The following is a 19,471-nucleotide window of genomic DNA, read 5'->3' on the forward strand; positions in this document are numbered from 1 at the left end:
GAGGTTCTCATGCCTGGGGCACCAGAGGAACCTGCACCAGTATCAGGGTGTTCTGGTGTCCCAGTGTGGGAGTCTCTGCTCCAGCAGGGCAGTGCAGTTCCTGGCAGGGCAGCAGAAGCTGCAGTGGGTGTCGTGAGTCTCCATCCTGGAGCTGACAGTGTAGTCCAGAGGCTCTACACTCTCAGGTTACAGCCTCACATGTTACATGGAAGGAAGGTTCCCCTGGAGATGTGCTTGGCTTGGTGAGCAGAAAGCTTTTTGGCTCAAGGGAGTGTTCACAGTGTCAAAATAGATCATGTTATGTAATTTGGTTCAACCTTTTGAAAGCACTATTATTTCTTTAAAACGTTCCTGGAGACAACAATTTCTGGGTTTTTTTCTTTTGTTTTTGGTTTTGTTTTTCTTGTTGTTTGAATATTCTACATGGCTTCTAGCAAGGATTCTCTTCATTCTACTCTTGTATTTGATTCTGAAGGGCAGTTTGAACTCCAAAAGCTTTATCAAAGTAGAAGCCTGTAGTTGAGTTCTTGATAAATTTTTATTGTATGTAGTAAGAAAGCTGTACTATTGTTCACTTGTAACTACTAGTGGAAAAATCAAGCTGAATCCAAATGTCCTGTACTGCTGCTGCTGAACTCACAGAGAGAAGTCTTAAAAAGAGAAAAGTCCTTTAAAAATGTGATTTGCTTAAAAATAGTGCTGTTTTAAAATGTAACAAATGGTGCTGCAATACTAGTGTGGTCTGTTTCACTTAAGGGATGTTTTCTTTGGTTTTGTGGAGGGATTTTTGGTTGTTGTTTTTGTTTGTTGGTTTTTTTCCCCTCCCTAAAAAGGCCTCTCAAATATTTTAAGACTCAAGGCAACATAATGACAACTGGCAGCTTTGGTATTGCATGTTCCCAAATGACCTTGAATTTTTTTGCTACATTGTTTGGTAAATCATTTACGCTAATGCTAGCAGCATATGTATAAACTTCCTTGTATAAACACAATTCCCTTATAAAAGTTCATATAAACGTGTTTTTACAAATAAATAGATAAACAATGTGCTAAAACAGGCTGTCAGGCTTACAAGAGCATTGATCCAGAAGTGTTGCAGAATAAGCAATAAAAATTAAAATAAAAAATGTAAGTGTATATTTATGCCATTCATTCACTTAAATTCTGTGAATAATCTGATAAGCAGAAATGGTAACTGGTACAGTCGGCAGGATCAAGGACAAAGCCCCCACAGCACGTTCTGATTTCTATATGATTATGTACAGTTATCCTGCAGCACTGCATGATGATGGATTCCTGCTCCTGCATTTCCTAATGATCCCAGTGAATATCTGCCCAGTGAATGCAACATGCAGATGATGCAGCTGGATTTGCTGGTGGCAGAATTGTTTCTTCCACAACAGGAGCATTTTATTTTACCCTGGTTAAACAATTGTCTGCTCTTTTCCATCCTTCCTTGCTGGATACAATTAAAGCATCCTGGCAGAGCTGCCTGTGCACTGAAGATGTGTGTCCCCCCAGGCAAGACTGGCACTTGGTACAAGTAACACCAGTCTGTCTGTACTTGAAACAATACTGATGACAGTTGTGAAGTATTTGCATGCTCAACTCTGCTTCTCCAAATCCCAGCCAGTGTGCATTTGGGCTGGGTAGACAACAAAGAGGGGACGTGTTGGAAGCAGGAGAAAAGTACATTTTCCTTCCAGCCCAGTATTTTAATTTCATAGCTGATTGTATGTATAGAGCAACCTGAAGGAGCTGGTCTGATCATCTGCCTTGTCCTGCATATATGTATGATGGGCAGTGTAGAACAAAGGCATCACAAGAAAGAAACTTAACTTTAAATTGATGCAGTATGACCCATTTTCCTCTCCTGTGCTATATGGTGTTCTGCTGCTGGCTCCTGCCTGTGAGCTCCTCCCCTTCAGTGCTGTTGGCTCTGGCGATCCTTGGGTTCATCGCTGGCTGGAACTAATGTCCAGCCTGGTTTCTAACCATGTATCTCGAGGTCTGCCCCTCCTAACTCTTCCATGCCATTATGGGAGGTGGCATCCATCCTTCTGTGTCAGTTCCAGCTGTGCAGGAGGGCAGGGCCTGGCTCTGTATGGGGCCTCTGTTTGCTCTGCAAGGGGCACAGCCAGGCACAGAATGAAAAGTGCCACTACCAAGTTTTGATCTATTAACTTTGGGGGCGTGGGGGAGGAGGGGAAATAACCCCTTAAATTTTACTCTTGATTGAATCTTTAAATTAGTAGGAATGTGAGATTTCCCATGCTACAATTTTAGAACATCTGTAATCATTTTAAGAAAACAAAGCCTAGGGACATTGTGGTGTTGAATGTAGAGTGAAGTGGTATTTCAAATGCTGTGTTGTACATCTGCACTCAAAAAAGGAGTTTAATTTCCTAATTTGTTTTGGATCTTGCACCCATTTCCTCATGTTCATCCCTGTTTTATTTTCTTCTTTTTGTGTCTATAATTGCATGCATTATTAGAACTGGCAAGATGAGCACCTCCAGATGCATCCTACAGGAACCCAGCCAATGCTGACTCTGTTCCCATGTCAGACTGCATGCCAAGTCAGGGAAGCTTGGTTGTAAAAATCTATTCCCTTTTGACACTGCTTCTAAGCCCATCTTCTCACATAATACTTTGACACAGGGCGACTGATGATTACCTCAAGAATTTTCCCAAGCTTAAGAAGATGACTTTTAATATGTTGAACCATCTGAGTTAGAAGTAGTATTTTGAAATAGTATAGTTTAGGAAGCTTTCCTTATTCTTCTGTCAGATTAAATTACTTGAAAGTTTATAATCTGTCATATTATTTTTTAGTTTTCTCTGAATTTTGTGCCCTTTGAATAAAAAATTTGTTCACTAATTTTACTAAAAATAATACATTTTGTCTTGTGATTTGTTGCAACAAGAGAACAACTCCTTCCTTTTGAACAAGAATATACTAATTTTTATTTAATATTTTACAGGTATCAGGCAACAGCATATCAACATTGCTCCTTCTGCAGGATCTTCTCCTAACTGGAGATCTATACTATCACCAACACGGCCTTCCACAGAAACGAAAACTCCCTTAGTAGCTGATATTTCTATGGGACATACTTTGGAGAATGCAAACTTGCTTCAGATGATAAAAACCACACTGACTGGCACACGTACCAGGACTTCAGATCAAAGCCATCTGTCACCCACCCTTTATCAAGGCAGTGGAAACAGTGCATCCCAGGAACCTACTGAACTTTCAGCTGAGTTGCCTCTGAGGTCATCATCTCAAGATGCAGATGAAACAGCTGCTCTATCAGGTTTGCCTCAACTTGGTATGTTTGCCACATTGTTCACTACACCACCAGTGACACACTCGAGTCCAGCTGTGCCATTTCAGCTACTACCATTACAAACACCCTCCATTTCAAAAGAAAGCACCTCAGGATCAGACATGCTTGCTGCTGTTCCATCACCCTCATTCTCCTCATTGGTAATTCAGTCACCTCATACCATTAACTTTTCTAAACCAGCTCTGCTGCCCATCAAAGTGCCTTTGCCTGCAGATCCTGAAGGTTTCTTCACCACAGATTCAGCCAGCTCACAGGTTAGTGAAAGCAGAAATAGTTCTCTAAGCACGGTCACTGTAGTACATTCCAGTACAGTGAATCACAGAATGAGTCCTGAGTTGTTTACCAGTCCCATGCCTGTCAGTCTCTTTGGATCAACAACGATGCATTTCACAGAAATAGTGGGAAAAGGGTCTCCTTCAGAGAAGACCTCTTTTCTATCAGTATACTCTGATACTCCTGTGTCAAAACCATATCAGTCTTCCCTGCCGGTAACTTCCAGAAGTCTGTCACTTTTTCCCAATGAGAGCTTGTATAAAGTATCTTCTGCTGGAGTAAAACCAACCATTCAGCCACTCAAGCCTGTGTTGATTGACAGAATCAGTGATATCACTCCTCTGTCATCACCAGTTTTTCAGGATAAAGCAGTTTCTACATCAGCCTTCCATCCTGTGGGTACTCCACATCTAATACCCCAAACGAGTCATCCTCAGTCTTCCACAGCACAGACTAATGGCACTACAGGCTTTATCAGTGCACCTTTCATGTCACCAGCTTCTGAGAGCCTGGCTGAGGTCTCCAGCTCAAGAGAGAGCACGTCTTCCCTTTCATTGCCAAAATCACTTATTCCAGATGCAAAGCACACTCTCAGTGCTGTGCTGCCAATACCAGCATTTAGAAATGAAACAGATTTTCTCTTTAGAAATGCAACACGCTCCTCTTCAGCGAGCACAAGGTCTCCCTTGCTAAGTGAGACAAATGACACCTTAACCAGGGTAGCACGCACAAGCAGTCCCCGTGCAGCAGCATCTGATGAGGACACTTTGCAAATCCCTTTGACTGCTTCCCTGCAGCACCCGGTGGTGATTCTGAATCAGACTTTTGCAGAAGACCTGACTGATGGAGCTTATCAGGAGAGCAGCCTGCAATTGCCTGCTGCTTCTGCTAATAGTCTTCCAACCTCTGATGGCTTTTCTGTGGCAACAACATCTCAACAGCTTTTCACAAGAGGGGTGACAGTAAAGGTATCCATGGACTTCAACACTAATAGAATTCTGCCCTATGGATCTTGGATTTCCAACGTTTCTCCAGATGCCCAAACCAGTAAACTCCCCAAAGGCTCAAAGATACAAGGCACTGTTTTGGGAACAGGCATGACTAGTCCTGATCTAACTGAGGTGCTGTCAGTTATTTCCAATACAGGCTTTTCAAAACCTGGACCTGCTATCACAAATACATCTGCTGCTAGTGTTCTTATGAATGTGCATCTTCCCCCTGGCACTGCAGAAAGTTCAGATTTAACTGCAGATAAAGACAAAAATGTGAGAGTGCCCACTGTTTTGATTCCACATGCACAGTATTCACCTCCAAGAGCTTTAAATAATTTTATCTCTGCTGAGGCTTCACGTTCAGTTGATAAAAAGCATCTTGCCACTGTTGTGCCTCCAGCATGGGGTATGCAGCCATCGCTGGTTTCCATGACAACAGGCTCCAGGTTTTCTGGGATTTTGAGTGTGGACTCTGAAAGCAATTTAGATCCTGTCAGCTCTTCAGAAGTTACAACTTTGGCTTCTACGTGGACTGATACAGCTGGCATTGGTATTCCTTCAGTAAGAACTTCAGTCAAAACTGCAATAAAAGAAGTTCCTACAAGTACTTTTCCATTGGAATCTGAGTACCATGTGCCATACTCAGTAGTTCCAAGCCTGCAAAGGAAAATGACTGCAAATAAGCAGCTGCCCTTCTCCACCCCTTCGGCAAATGATACGTATGTAGGCTTCAGTAAAAATATCTTAAATTTACCCTTTGCTGAAATGAAGTTGAATGATTTTTCAGAATCCAATATAGATGTATTTGCACTGAAAACATCTCCTGTTCAATATTCATCCCTTGCTCCTACTTTTACAGTGCCTGCCCCACTGCAAAAAGAGCATGGAAACACATCTGAAAATGCTGGTAATGTCTTCACTGCTGGCTCCATTAGTATCAGTATGCACTATGAAGCACCTCTGCATTTGCATGTGCTTCCTGGCAAGAGTACAGGTACTTTCCCCAGCTCTTCGGAGTCACCAACAACTCATGCTGGAAAGATTAGATTACTGGAAAAAACTGTAGGCACAACACATATGTTTCAGCTCACTGACAACTTGACTTTTTCAGCCAACTATCAGAGCAGGTCCATCCACAGCACACTGTCAACTGAGCCCCCCTTTTCTATAACCAAGCCTTCTAGCTCAACTGACTTGATTGGTTTTATTACAGAAGAAGACATTGGTTCTGGAAATTTTTCAGAATTTGCTGAGGACCAGTTAGAGTCCTCTGGCTATTTGTTAACAGCTGATAAAAATCCAGCTACATTTAGTGTGGAGGAGTGGGACAAAAGTGCAACAAGACATAGCCTAGTTCCCAGCAATCTCTCTGCTAAAGCTATCAAGGGCAGCCCATCGCAAACCCCTACCACCAGTGCTCTGCAGTCAGTCATCATACCTTCTGTCCATGCATCACCAACACCACTAGCTTCACCTTTTATGTCAAAAACCAACTCTACCCATTCTGTCATTACAGTGTTATCTGGAGTATCTTCTGGTGCAATACCTACAGTAGGAACTTCAGAAGCAAAACCACTAACAAGAAAATCATCTCCAGCTTCACCAGTGCCAGCTTCTTCCTTCTTTTCTCTAGGCACTGAAAACACACCTCTGCCATCTGTGATGGCTATAAGCACACTGATACTAACAAAAAATAACACTGCCACAAAACTGGCATTGGATCTAAGCTCAGTAGGAACACACACAGATTTTCCTTTTGCAACAAGAAACACGGCTGCATCACCCACGGACACGACACCCACACTCATTATCCCTAAAAACCGCACGGTTGCAGCTTCCACACTCGCACCCAAAGCACACGTACCCTGGCAGATAGAAACAGCAGTAACTGACACTCAGAAGTTCCCAAGCTCAAATATCACCAAAACGTCAACCCCGTATCCATTGACAATTACAGCAGCTTTGACATCTATTACAGCATCAGCGAAAACAGCCACGCTTCCCTCTGCTCCAGTGGAAAGCACCTCTGCTCCTCCTGAAACCACGGCAGCAGCCGCTTTCGCTAACATGACAGCAGCTCCTCCCCTGGATTGCCACCTCTCCAGGAACCTTATGGTTAAAACAGGTATGTGGAGCCATGGAATTTGCTGCAAGGACCCTGCTTGTCTCTGAGGGGCTGGTGATGAGTGGGAAATATGTTCAAGTGTCAAAGAATGTGGGGATCTTGGGGGCTAATCTAGGGATGAGGCTGTTCTAGTACGGAGGTGGCAATGGATTGATTTGTAGCTTGAATTTTACAGTGATGTGTCAAGTGAAGTAGTGAGATGGGATGCCATGAAGTTCACGGGGTCACTACAGCTGAACCTCCTGTGTGGAAGAACAGCCCAGTAGGACATGATGATTTGGTCTCTGCTTTGCAGTAACGAGTCTGTACCACTGAAGAATACAGTGCAATAACCTCCCTTAGTCTTTGGCCCTCTTTACAGACAAATACCTCATTCTTTTTATTTTTTTATATGGACACCTGATTCTATCATTAAAGATTCATTTGCAAAACTCAAATTCCTCCCGTTTTGAAGAGTGCAACTGTAAATACTAAACATTATTTTCAGTGAGCAGTACTACTTCTGGCTCTAGCTGGTTTTTACAGGCAGCTTGTCCATAGCTGTAAGAACTCTGAACTCAAGGGGTCTGGAAAGGTTCCTTGCCCAAGCTTCCTATGGACTCCTTATGCTAGCACAGTACAGCACCAGAAGATGTATGTATTTTGGAGATCTCAGCAAAGAATATCTGCATAAAAAGGCTTATGACTTTGTGTAGAACTGAATCATAAAATGGTTTGTGTTGGAAGGGACCTTAACAATCATTTAGTTCCAACACCCCATTTAGTTCATCATGATCATTTAGTTCTACTGGCAGGATACCTTCCATTACATGAGGCTGCTCAGATCTCCATCCAGCCTGGCCTTGAGCATCTCCAGGGAAGGGGCATCCACAGGTTCTCTAGGGAATGATACTGGGTACAATGAACTAAGCAGCTTTTGGACCTAATGTATGTTTAGTAGTTGCTAAATACCTACATAAGTAGTATGACGACTACAACTATTCCTGAGGATAGAAGTAGCTTGCCTTAATTAAAAGTACTTAAGTACAGCTATAAAAACCTTTCTCCAAAGTGTAAGAGAAAAATAAAAAGCAAGTGATAATGTTAAGATAGGAAGTGTACAGACACTTCTTAAATGGAAAATAATTGTAGCAAAATTATTAATTGTGCTAATTAAAACCATTAGTGGAGTAACACATTTCTTTGTTTATTTAACTCTGACTGTGAAGGTATGAAGCACACATCCTTTACAGAGTCCACCAGCTCAGCTCCCTGGGGATGACACACCAGTCTGTCCCCTGGCAATTGAGTGGCACTGTATCTCACTTAGAATGGCAAAAGCTTTTTGTTGTTAAAGAAATTGTGTTTATTAGACCTCACTCTGGTAACAAAGGGCTGTTGCCATGGAGTGAAGAGGCATCTCAGGGATGCTGCAGTTTTTGCTCCCATTGCAGCTGCTGGAAATCCTTGCTGCTTCGTGTGTGTCCACCCACCTAGAAAAACATAAAACAGTGTGAAAAAGCAAACAGCAGCATTGTGACATTTCACAACAAGGTGTGCTTTTGTTCTCATACAGTTCTGTTTCTGAGCACGAGGAGGATGCTGATCAGCACTCCCTTCAAGGAGAACGTGAGAAAAGGACTCAATCAAGTGCTGAGACAAGCTTTCAATCAAAATGTCAGTGTTCAGGTAAGCATGCTCACCAAAACAGCTCTCCCACCAAGAGAATCCCAGCTGTCTGCAGCTCCAGTGACATCTCTGGATGCAGGAAGCATCTTGGAGGGGAGCACTGAGCTTTTCTATGTAAAGCAGGCATAGGTAGCACCCACTCTGGAATCTGAAAATATAAGGACTGTCCCAAAGCTTTTCCTATTTTATTACATGAAATAGAAGGAAGAAATGTAACTTTTTTTTGGTATATTCTGGGATGTGACTGCCAGCTGTAGGTTCCTTCCCCTCCCCATGCAGCTCAGGAATGACTCTGGTTCCCATTCAGCCAAGTGCCTGGATCAATCACAAGAGCAGAGCTGGTAAATAGGATGTCACTGCTGTCAGTACACTCCCTGCTTTGAAAAATCAGTACCTGAAAAGTGCAGTTCCACAGGGAAGAAAATCCTGAGCAGGGAGAAAGCATGTTTTAATGAAAATGAGTGAGGGAGGTGCTAAATTTGCAGCTAAATTGTGTTACCCTCTGCATTGCTGGGTGTTGGGTGCATGGCTGGGGCACTCTGCCACACAGGTTCCTATGCAATTGGGCAGGGGTTTGTGCAAAGTCCAAGGCTATTATGACTTGCACTCATGCCACTGGGAAGTAAAAGGTAATTTTTCTCAAAACAGAAGGCATCAGGTTGACTTTTGCCCCCATGCTCTATTGCTGCAAGTTTGAATGATATTTGTTGGTTTGGGAATTGTGTATTTCTGAGTTTTAGCAGCAGCAATAAAGACTGTCAGACTTACTCTTCTACCTTATAAACCTGAGAGAAACTGTTTTTCTGACAGAGGAAACCAGCTAAACCTTACTGTGGAAGATTATTTCCAGAACTTAAGCTTCTTTGAAAACACAGAATTTTGAGGTGAAATTCACTTTGTGTTTTGACACAAAATTCTTGTGGTTTGGTATTTCTACTCAGGTGATAGCTTAACCATCTGGTACAGTATAGAGCAAATGTTATAGAAGATACAGTTGAGGTTTAAGAATTAGATATTGGAAACTTTTGTCTTTCAAAAATCTATTTGCAAACCTGCAACAACAGAAGCATGCTCAAAGTCAGTGAACTTCAGGTATGAAGTAGGAGCTGGATGTTCTCTGGTTTCTCTGTATTTTTATATTCATAAGTGAAATGTATCCATGAATGAAGCTCCAGTCTAAATGAGAGGTACATGAGCTGTGGTAGCAGCACTGCACTGCTTCAATTCAAAGCACGTTTTGCATAGCCTGGGTCTAAAGCTGCATGAGCAGTTCTGCTAATACTATGTCTGATGTGACATTAACAGACCCTATAGGGCTTTTAGGGGATTACAGGATAAGAACTCAGCAAGGGGGCTGTATTCAGGACCAGAAATACCATCAAATACTGGTTGAACTGCATTCAAAATTAAAAAAAAAAAAAAAAAAAGTCTCCTTGTGTGTTTTAGGTTGAAATTCTGGAGCAATCAAGTAATGTAACAGTTGGTTACTACGTTACACGGGGCAGACTGGTTTTTATACCAGCTGCTGTAATTGAGAGGCTTCTTGCCTATGGCATCAGCAACGCCACAGCAGACATGAAGCAGCACATCCCACATCTCCAGTCCGTGGCAGCTCTGGCTTTGCCATGGAAGCCTCTTCCTGCTTACCACTTCCAGCTGAAAACAGGTGAGTGAGGTCCTGCCCATCTGCTCCCGAGGTGCTGTGTGTGTTACCAGTTCCCTGTGTAGGGACCTGGTTCCTCCTTGTCCCCTTTGCTGAGCTCTGCTTTGGTCTCATGTGCTGATGTTCCTGGTGCAGGCAGCACAGATGGGGTGCACGTCCCCATCCTGCCAGGGCTTTGCTGTCACCCTGCCTGCACGGATGAGTCACGTCAAGATGCTTGGCTGGGACTTGATGTTTGATTAAAATGGACTTTAATTGATGGGTTGTGCAGTCAACTGTGCATTTCTTTTGGGAACAATCAGATTAGAATCATGACTATATGATGTGTGCATATATTGTTCTGGCTGGACCCATTGGATCTGACTGAGGTCCCAGATGTCTGACCCAGGGCTGCTGTGTAACCCCCTGTAGAGCAGCATGCATCAGAGCAGCAGAAATGTGTAAGCTATAGAGAGGGCCAAGAGTGCTGTAAAATACTTTTGTGTGCTTATGTGTTTATATACATGTACTGATTGCAACTACCCAGTTCAGTGTATTTTTCCTAGCACAGAGTGAGGATCAATACTGTGATTGATTTATGTCTTACAAGAACACGACCTGCAAGATTTAAGAGTATAACTTGTGTTTTAGAATGATTTCACTTACTGCCTGAGTAAATATTTGTACAATGAACTGCTCTTACCATTTTATGTATCACTGCAGAAACAATCTTCATTTGTTTGTAGAGATTATCAGCTCTAATAATGCAATTTCATTCTTAAATTTTGTCTTAATTAAAGGTAGTTTAGTGCAGTGCTTGAATGACATAAACTGCTCTTATATGGCACTATTTTCACCAGCTTAATTTGTAAATTGGTCATCTTGCTGCCAAAAATTACTGGAATGATGCCACCAAGAATATTATGTCCACATACCAATCTGTTGCTCCTTTTCCAGAGCTGCAGTTTGTGGGCCAAACAGACAATATACAGTCATGCAAATTTGTTCAGACAATGGAGCAACGATTACAGAGAGCATTTCAGGATGCTGAAAGGAAGGTCTTAAACACCAGCAACAACTTAACAGTTCAGGTACAAAGTTTCTTTATCTGCCAATGCCTGTAGCCAAACACTCTGGGTTATTCTTTCCTATGTGTATCCTTGTATAGTTTTACTTAATGTTCTTCTGACACATTAGTTGATCTTAGTGAGACTAAGTAGTCTCACTGGAGGTAGTCTCATAGGTATTTGTTTGTAAGACCAAAGCTAATGAAATGTATTTCCTTCTTTTGTGTGCATCCCAGTTCTACATGTGCAGACTCAAAATTGCTACTAAGGGCTTTTGCAGGGATTTTTTGCAGAACTTTGTGTTTAGTGGCCCAGCACCCTTATGCACTGTGTCATACTTCAGGAATATAAATAGATTATCCTTATGAAATGTATTTGGTGTGTGATGAAGCTCTGTGCATGTAGCTCACCAGGAGGGGGAAACTGGCCACCAGTAACTGTCCTCCAGTAACTCTGCATGTGCTGAACAGGGATGAAAGTCTCTCACAAAATAAGCACATTGAGTGAGCTGTATCTAATCCATTATTTGAGTTGGCTTCTTCCCAGTTTGTTCACACTGGTTTGTGGTTGTGTGTTTTTGTTTTGTTTTGCTTTTTTGTTTGTTTTTGTTGCTCTTATTTTGTTGTTGTTTGGTTTTTTTCTCCAGCTCTACCAAAACACAGCTACATGTTATTTCTTTACCTCTGTTTCAGATTTTGAACACCTCCAATGTCTCTCAAGCTGTCACTCTGTTTTATGTAGTGAACAACCAAAGCACAACTCTCAATGGCACTATTTCCAGCAACCTTCTTAATCAGCTGTCAGCTGAGCTGGTGGGTTTCTATCTAACCTACCCACCCCTCACCATTGCTGAATGTAAGTATACATTTCACAGCTCCCATCACCTTCAGATTAGCCGGTGCTGGGCTTTTGCTTTGCAAGCAACATAAGCTTTGTCATCCAGCTCACAGATTAAAGTGTTTCTGCTGACTGCTTTTTAGACTTTATTAAAAAGAAAGAAAAAAAAAAAGGACAAAAAAAATAGAGGGTGGAATAGGTGGAAGGATTTCTGGGTTTAGTGTTTACTTTAGATGGTAGAAACACTGGCAGATAATTAAGAAAAACACATGTACGATGTTATTACTAAAAAAGTGCCTGTGCCAGGTACCAAACAACACAAAATTCTAGCTTAATATTAGGAATCCTGCAGAATGTCCCCGACTCCCCATTTCAGGAAACCTTGGAGCAGCACATAAAGCTCACATTCAGCATAGCCCTTTACTCCAGTGGAAGACTCAGCCCTGGGGCTGGCTTTGGTTGTGGGCTGGGTAGAATGCTTTGAGTAAATGTTTGGGTAGTGGGTGAGTTTCAGCTGTGCTTCTCCATTTAAAAAGTTGGTGTATTTGCTGAATTTATCCTCAGTTTAAAGCATGGTCTGAGTACTTTAGCATCAATAATTTGCTGGCATTTTAGTTGATAGGAAGGGTGAGAGGTACAGAGAGGGAGAGCAAGCTGTGTGTCAGGACAGAAAGTGTGGTATATACTCTGCATGTTAATTTCTCTAAAATGAATTAAGGATGAAGATGGGTGTTCACAGGAAGGGAGAGGAAACAGGGGCATGCTGGGTACATCTGTGCAGGTTTCCTCTGATCCACCCCTGTGTGCCTAGGGCTTGCATTTTCTTCAGGTCCTTCCACAGACAGGGGGAGGTGGAAGGAGGCTGTTGACACAAGGTGTGCTTGTAGACCTAGAATGGGACCTAGACCATTCATCATGAGAATCATGGCTGGTGGCTGATCTTGTCTGGAGTGCCCTGTGTGCAGGATTCGTCTTCACAGAGCACCCAGGAGCACAAGGAGAAAGCCCCAAAAAGGTTTTGTTAATGGCTTCTCTTGGTTCAAGTGTTTGGCCTCCAAAATAGGCCAAAAAAAGTCTTTAGCTGGTTCTCCTTTAACTACTAATGGTTAATATTTCATTTTGGAGATCTTGATTTTGTTCCCAGTACAGCAGGTGTATTGCAAACTCATGAACTTAATGCTCACATACTGTCTTCAGACTGACAGCATGTCTTGCAGAAATGTTTACTTTGAAAAGAGTTTGATGCTTATTCATGTGGCAGTGCAGTTGTTTTGGTTTATCGAGCAAATACTGCTGCTGCTCTTGGAGTGTGTTATTTCCCAGTGGACTCCAGCAGCTCCTCCAGAGCCTTTGCAGTCTGTGGTGGAAATGCAGAGCTGAGGAAAACACTTTGAAATCCTTCCTCAAAAGCAGTTACTGTTTCTAATCAGATGTGTTGCAATATTTACTATTTCAAGCCACTTTGGTTTCTAAAATCAAGGCAACGCAGTAGCAGTGTTTCAATGTGCAAGGCTTGGATATTTTCTGAATTAAGTTCCAAGTATTAATGCTTCCCACATTGCATAATCTATCAAAAAATGCTGAGATGTATAATGAATTATAAGCACATGGAACTTTACTAATGCTCTTTGGAGATGGAATAGATAATAAAAGGCATCAAATCTGCAAACATAATTTTCTCAAGGATGTAAACACATGGTAGTAATGCCTCAAATGGTGCAGAGGGAGAATACCACACTCCAAGGAACATTCATGTTTTTGTAAGTCTCATTTGTAATTCACGTGTAACTGCACTCTGTGTTCGGTGGAATCTGATCCTGGTTTATTTTAATATTGTTTTAGGTTAAAATGGTGGCCTGGGTGAAGTAAGGATTAAGTAAGGATACCAGAGAATGTAATCTTTTTTTTTCTGGGGAAAGTACTCACAGAGAGAAAGTGGCAGAAATATTTATAATACAGAAATGTGTGTATTACGTATGACTGTTTAGTAATGGGCAGTTCTGGGCTTTGCCCCAGGCAATGTACCAGCCAATATTTTGGCAACAGAAGATGGATGTTCTTTGTCTGCACTGTTTGCACTTGATGTTCTTTTTCAGACAGAAGAAATTACACTCCTGTAAATTATACTTCTGGATCTCTTCCTGGGCCATAGTTTATTCTTATTTGTCAGTATCTGGTTAACCTAATACTGTCAGAACATATAACATGTAGTATGCTGGAATATTATGACATAATTTCAACTTTTATTTTAAAGCTTTGGAGTATCCAAACCTTGATGTCTCAGAATCAACTAGAGACTACTGGGTAATAACAGGTACTTTTTAATATACTTTCTTCTCATTTGTTCACTGGCTGTAGTGGAGTGTTGTTGAAATTACAATGGAGACAGTGTTTTAAAAAAAGTCATGATGGTCCCAAAATATTTTTTAAAATAATATTGAAAAAGCCATACATTTGTATGAATAAGCAGTGATATCACTTAATTGAGATTTACAGTGTCTTTTTAATTTTACATTAATTTTTATTAGAAAATATTCAGTTTTAAGTGCTCTCAACCATATAGTATGTTGTTTCAGACTGAGCTGTACACAATTCTGACTTCAGAATTCAAAATTGCAGGATGAAAAACTGTCATTTAGTTAACAGGAGAGTCTGGTGACAAGCATAAAATCTGGCAGCTCTCACATAGCTTCTCACTTAATCTATAAACTCCAATGTGAAAAATAAGTTCTTTTGGAGCCATTTTGGTAAACTGAAGGCCTAAGAATGTTTTTGGAGGATATTATTCTCTGATACACTGTTGATGTTATCTGAGAAGAACAGTACAGGAGCTGAAAGAAGCACAGCACATACCCATCAGGAGTTACTGATGGGGTGGGATGGCATCCAGTCATTTTTCTTCTAAGCTAATTAATACATCCCTGTCCCCAGCTGCCATGCAGGCTGTGGGTTACTTTGTCCATCTAAAATGTGCTGATATGTGATTTTCTCCATTCCTGCAGTTATTCAAGGGGTTGATATTGCATTACTGGGACTGAACAATCAGAGCTTTGCCAGACTGATGGAGCAGCGTTTGGCTCCCCTGTTCATGATGTCCCAGCAGCAAGGGAGACGCTTCCGACGCGCCACCACCGTGGGCAGCTACACCGTGCAGGTGGGTAGTGAGGCACTGGTTGTGCCTGGATGTGTGTTGGCAAAAGGGCTGTTTGCATGTGTCCTGTCTCAGTTTGTGTGTTAGTTAAAAAAAAAACCCAAACTGTTTACCTGAGTTTAGATTTCTTTTTTGTCAGGAACACCAAGGCCACTGTAGCACCAATGTGTTTCTTTTTCTGAAGTCAGCTGTGGTTGTGTGCCTCCCATCTTCTTGAAATTGTCACTGATTAATTAGTGTTAATAAACATTTTCTCTTTGGTTTCTCTGAGGACTTCTTTAGCATAAGCTCTCGTATTCAGCATAATGAAGAGTTCCAGGCTTTTGTTCTTAAAAATGTTTCTTAGGTCTTTTTTTCCTAGGTAACTCAATAAAGCTAGAACTTCGTATTTCTTTTTGTTGACAAAAAAAAGTATGAAGAAATCTTTATACAGGATTAGTCATCAAATCATAGGGCCACAGATCACATTATGAAGCAGAGATTGCAGTCACATGGAATTTATTAATAATCTCCTTCTTTTTTAGCAAAATTTCCCTTTTAGTGTTTTGAAATGTTCATATTTTGTTTTCTCACTAATTTATCCAACTGTCGTTAGTTGTGGGGGATTCAAGAAGGATCTGCCTTCAAAAACTGCATGACCAGTTGTTGCTTTTTTTCAATTACATGTTGTTTTTCAAGAGATGCTTGTTGTGAGATATAAAACACATTTTTCTTTTCTTGTTTGCCCATAATTCTGTGCATTTTCCCACTGAAAGAATATAAAAGACAGAATATGTTTTTCCTTTCCAAAAGTGTGAACCTTGGTAAAATTTTCCATGACAACACAACATATTTTTGTTGATAACATAATGGAGAAGCATCACAATTCCTATTTCCTCTCATCATTAAAGGTGTTCAACACTTCCTCCACTCTCAGGAGAGCTAAAGGTGCAATGTTAAAACTCTCCTGGAGTTCTGTGGAATAAAATGGAAAAAGCATGGTTCTCATTATTGTCAGCCTGGGTTCAAAAATAATTCTTAAAGAGGTAAAATGTGAGGGAATTTTTCAACTACAACATGCCAGTAAGGTATAATTTTAAATATTAGGGCACATTTTACGATTTCCTTCTTTACAGAGGACTGTGATGTCCAAACATTTGATCCTTTCCTCCTTTATACTGCATGGTTTTCTTAGTATATGGCTTTACCTGAGAATTATGTTTAAAAAAATTTAAGAAGGCAGTCAGTCCTCACTAATCTTAATAGCCTGAGCTATGAGGGGAAGAATCTTTGATCCTCTTAGAATATGTGCATGGATCTTATATGGGAAGGAGTTTTCTGTGTGCACTGCCCTCAAGTAGCTCCTGGCAGATATTATATTGCCTTAATACAAAGAGAGTATTCTCTCATCTTTTTCCATTTTTTTATTTTATTTTATTTTTTTCTCCTGAAAGATGGTAAAAATCCAGCGTATCCCAGGACCCAAGGAGCCAGCTGAACTGACATACTATGCTTTATACAATGGAAAACCTTTGCTGGGCACTGCAGCTGCCAAAATCCTGAGTACAGTTGACTCTCAGCGGATGGCCTTGACACTGGGTTATGTTATTCAAGTTCAAGCTGATCGTAAGAGTCCTTATAAAAATCCTGTCATTCAGTCTTTTATTTCTCCTTTTTTTTTTTTCTCCTATTTCCATAAACCCATTTACATTCTGAGCAACTTTGTTTTCCCTGAGACTATCTCTTTAATGTATTTTTTACTAAAGCAGCTATACATAACACATAGAAGTTTCCCAGCACTTCAGGCAATTCCATGATTTATATGGTTATTTAGGAAACTATAGGCTACTGCTTATGATCTAACTTTGTACTTCTATGATCAGAAAGGCAGCCTCATTCATTTGTAGATTTTCATACCAGTTAAATATGCACAGAGTACTGTAAGAAGAGAATATATAGAAATTGAATTATAACTCCCAGGTAACTGAGATTCTGAAGCTTCAATATTTTAAATGTAGGAGGCAGAATCATGGAATGATCATGGTTGGAAAGTAATTCTGTCTTTATACCATATTACAGAAAGAAATCAATTTCTTCCATTTTGGTCATGGTATTTGTATTCTGTCTTTGTATTCCCAAAGAAATACTTACTATAATTTCTTTTATATCAGAATGAAAAGTTCTGTACCAAAATGCATGTAAGAAAATACATCTACCCTCAGGAGCTCAGAGTCTGGTTAGATGAGACAGACTAAAAGTAACCAAAAATATGGATGGCTCAGGCTTCAGACAGACTTTGTAGCTGCTGCTGAACAACATGGTCTGTGTTTGAAGCCTGATCCTGAAAGATGCTGAGTGCCTCTGACAGCTAATAAACTCAATGACATTTGAGAGCTCTAGTCCCCTAGGAAATGTGAAAGGATGCTTTATGCTGGTATTCTTACAATTGTCTATCCACACCAGCAAGCAGTGCATAGGAAAATTAATAAAGATAGCACAGTGAAGTCCACAAATTATTTCAGTAAAGCAAAATTCAGTATCATGAGATTATCTCTTGTTTTTCCAGGAAAAAAAATGAAATGAAAGAACAGGGGATATGTCACAAGGGGTTTTATTATATGCATACAAGTTGAAGGTTCATACTAAGACACTTTATTCTGATAAAAAGTAACGTGAAGCATTTTAGCATCACTGCATTTCTGAAATGTACCTGTCCTGGAACAGTTATAAACACAGCTGCAAGTACTTCTCTCCAACCTTATCATTTCCTCTCCTTCAGAAATGATGGGTTCATTTAGACTTTTACCATGGCATAGAATTTCTAGAGTAAAGAGAAGCATTTTCTTATTGCCTTGTTAGTATCAAAAACATCTATTAGTGTGCTCAGCTTCATTGTTTTTTATACAACTTACCCAGTTAACTCTTGCTGAGCCAGTAAGTTTTTAACACCAGGTACAGACTCTGTGCATATACTTTTAATACATTACCTTACTATATGCTGTTCTTGTGTTTGAAAAATAATTAAGGATATATTACTTCCACTTTTGTTTGTTTCTTTATTGTGTAAATGAACCACTGGAGTGATATCTTACATGGCAAATGATTGGATCTGGTAGTTGATGGCTGCTTTTCCAGCTGGCAAAAACTGAGAGAAGGGTGCCAAGGGCTTTTTGAAATTAAAATTGTTGTTGATTCTTTTTTTAAAAAATTCATTTTATTATTTTAGGAATAAAAAGGAAGAGCTAGATTACTAGTGATCCTTTTATACTAGTTATTATATGGAGATAGCTGAAGGCTGTGTTGGAAGCAATCTAAATTTTGTGTTTGCACAGTAGAACTTATCAATGTTGCTTTGCAATTGTCTGTAGCTGTGGTGAAGAACCCCCCAAACAACCTGTGGATCATTGCAGCAGTGCTGGCTCCCATTGCTGTGGTTACAGTCATCATCATCATCATCACTGCAGTTCTGTGCAGAAAGAACAAGAACGACTTCAAACCAGACACCATGATGAACCTGCCTCAGAGAGCAAAAGTGAGTGACAGACCTCCAGATCCAAGATTTCCATTTGCTTTCTGATGTTTTAACTGTTTCTCTGCTAGATGGTTTTGAAGGATGTTTGGAATTGGAATGGTCATCACTCACAGGTTGGGTCTTTGCATTTCTTCTCTGTTCTGGATACTTCTGGTCACAGCAATTACCCTTTTGTTTTACTTTTGTTTACTGCAGAACGAAACAAGTGTTGCTGAGCTCCCAGCATCTAAATGACATTTGTTTCAGGAGATTTTCCTTCAGACATTCTCATATTTGCAGCTGGAGTGCAGCAGTCCACTTCTAGAGTGTATTTCCCTGTTTTGGTGTATTTTAAGATTCCATAAAATGTAATTTAATTTATGACATGAAACGTGATGCGTTTCAAAATGAAAACTAAATGGCTTTCGTTTAGTTGCACAGTGATGGCTCCATCATAAAGGTTGAGCCAGGTCTAGTTTAGAGTATAGGCTGGTCCATGGTCTGTGGAAGATAAATTCTGCAGTGGGATTGGGAATGGACTGGTTTTATCCTTCCCAATTTCAGGTTCTCTACTTACAGTAAGGCTAAGAAACTGATTTGGGGAAGATAGTGAAATAAAGGGTTAGGGTTAGGTTAGTTTTAAAGAACACTTTTATTTTTATTTTTAATTTCAGCATTAGGGATATCAGTAATAGTGGTAATTGCTTGAACTGTAATTGCTGCTTTCATGCCATTTGGCAATAGGAAAAGCTGATGAGCAGGTATCTGTATCACATTTAAAATTAATATATTATATTTTTTGACTTAGGAAAGTGCCGGAGACTGATTAATGCTGAATCTCTTCTGTAGTGGAGTCACAGCAGAGGGATTTTTAGT

The 19,471-nt window shown here is 40.5% G+C and overlaps 1 protein-coding gene across 3 annotated transcripts in view; it reads left to right on the top strand.

Annotated features, from left to right (window-relative positions):
- The window catches only part of KIAA1549L (KIAA1549 like), an 89,446-nt gene that overhangs the window by 34,300 nt on the left and 35,675 nt on the right, over positions 1-19,471 (top strand). Inside the window, exons 2-11 of one of the 3 annotated variants that reach the window (XM_071761848.1) lie at positions 2,985-3,332; positions 6,594-6,740; positions 8,296-8,408; positions 9,855-10,074; positions 11,008-11,141; positions 11,810-11,972; positions 14,209-14,268; positions 14,957-15,108; positions 16,539-16,710; positions 18,453-18,616. In XM_071761848.1, the coding sequence (XP_071617949.1) occupies positions 2,985-3,332; positions 6,594-6,740; positions 8,296-8,408; positions 9,855-10,074; positions 11,008-11,141; positions 11,810-11,972; positions 14,209-14,268; positions 14,957-15,108; positions 16,539-16,710; positions 18,453-18,616 (1,673 nt within the window). Of the gene's footprint in view, positions 1-2,984; positions 6,741-8,295; positions 8,409-9,854; positions 10,075-11,007; positions 11,142-11,809; positions 11,973-14,208; positions 14,269-14,956; positions 15,109-16,538; positions 16,711-18,452; positions 18,617-19,471 lie in introns of all 3 variants that reach the window. The other 2 variants (XM_071761849.1, XM_071761847.1) reach the window with 2 other exon arrangements.

This window comes from Heliangelus exortis, chromosome 18 (genome assembly GCF_036169615.1).
Source record: "Heliangelus exortis chromosome 18, bHelExo1.hap1, whole genome shotgun sequence".
NCBI classification, from domain to species: Eukaryota; Metazoa; Chordata; class Aves; order Apodiformes; family Trochilidae; genus Heliangelus; species Heliangelus exortis.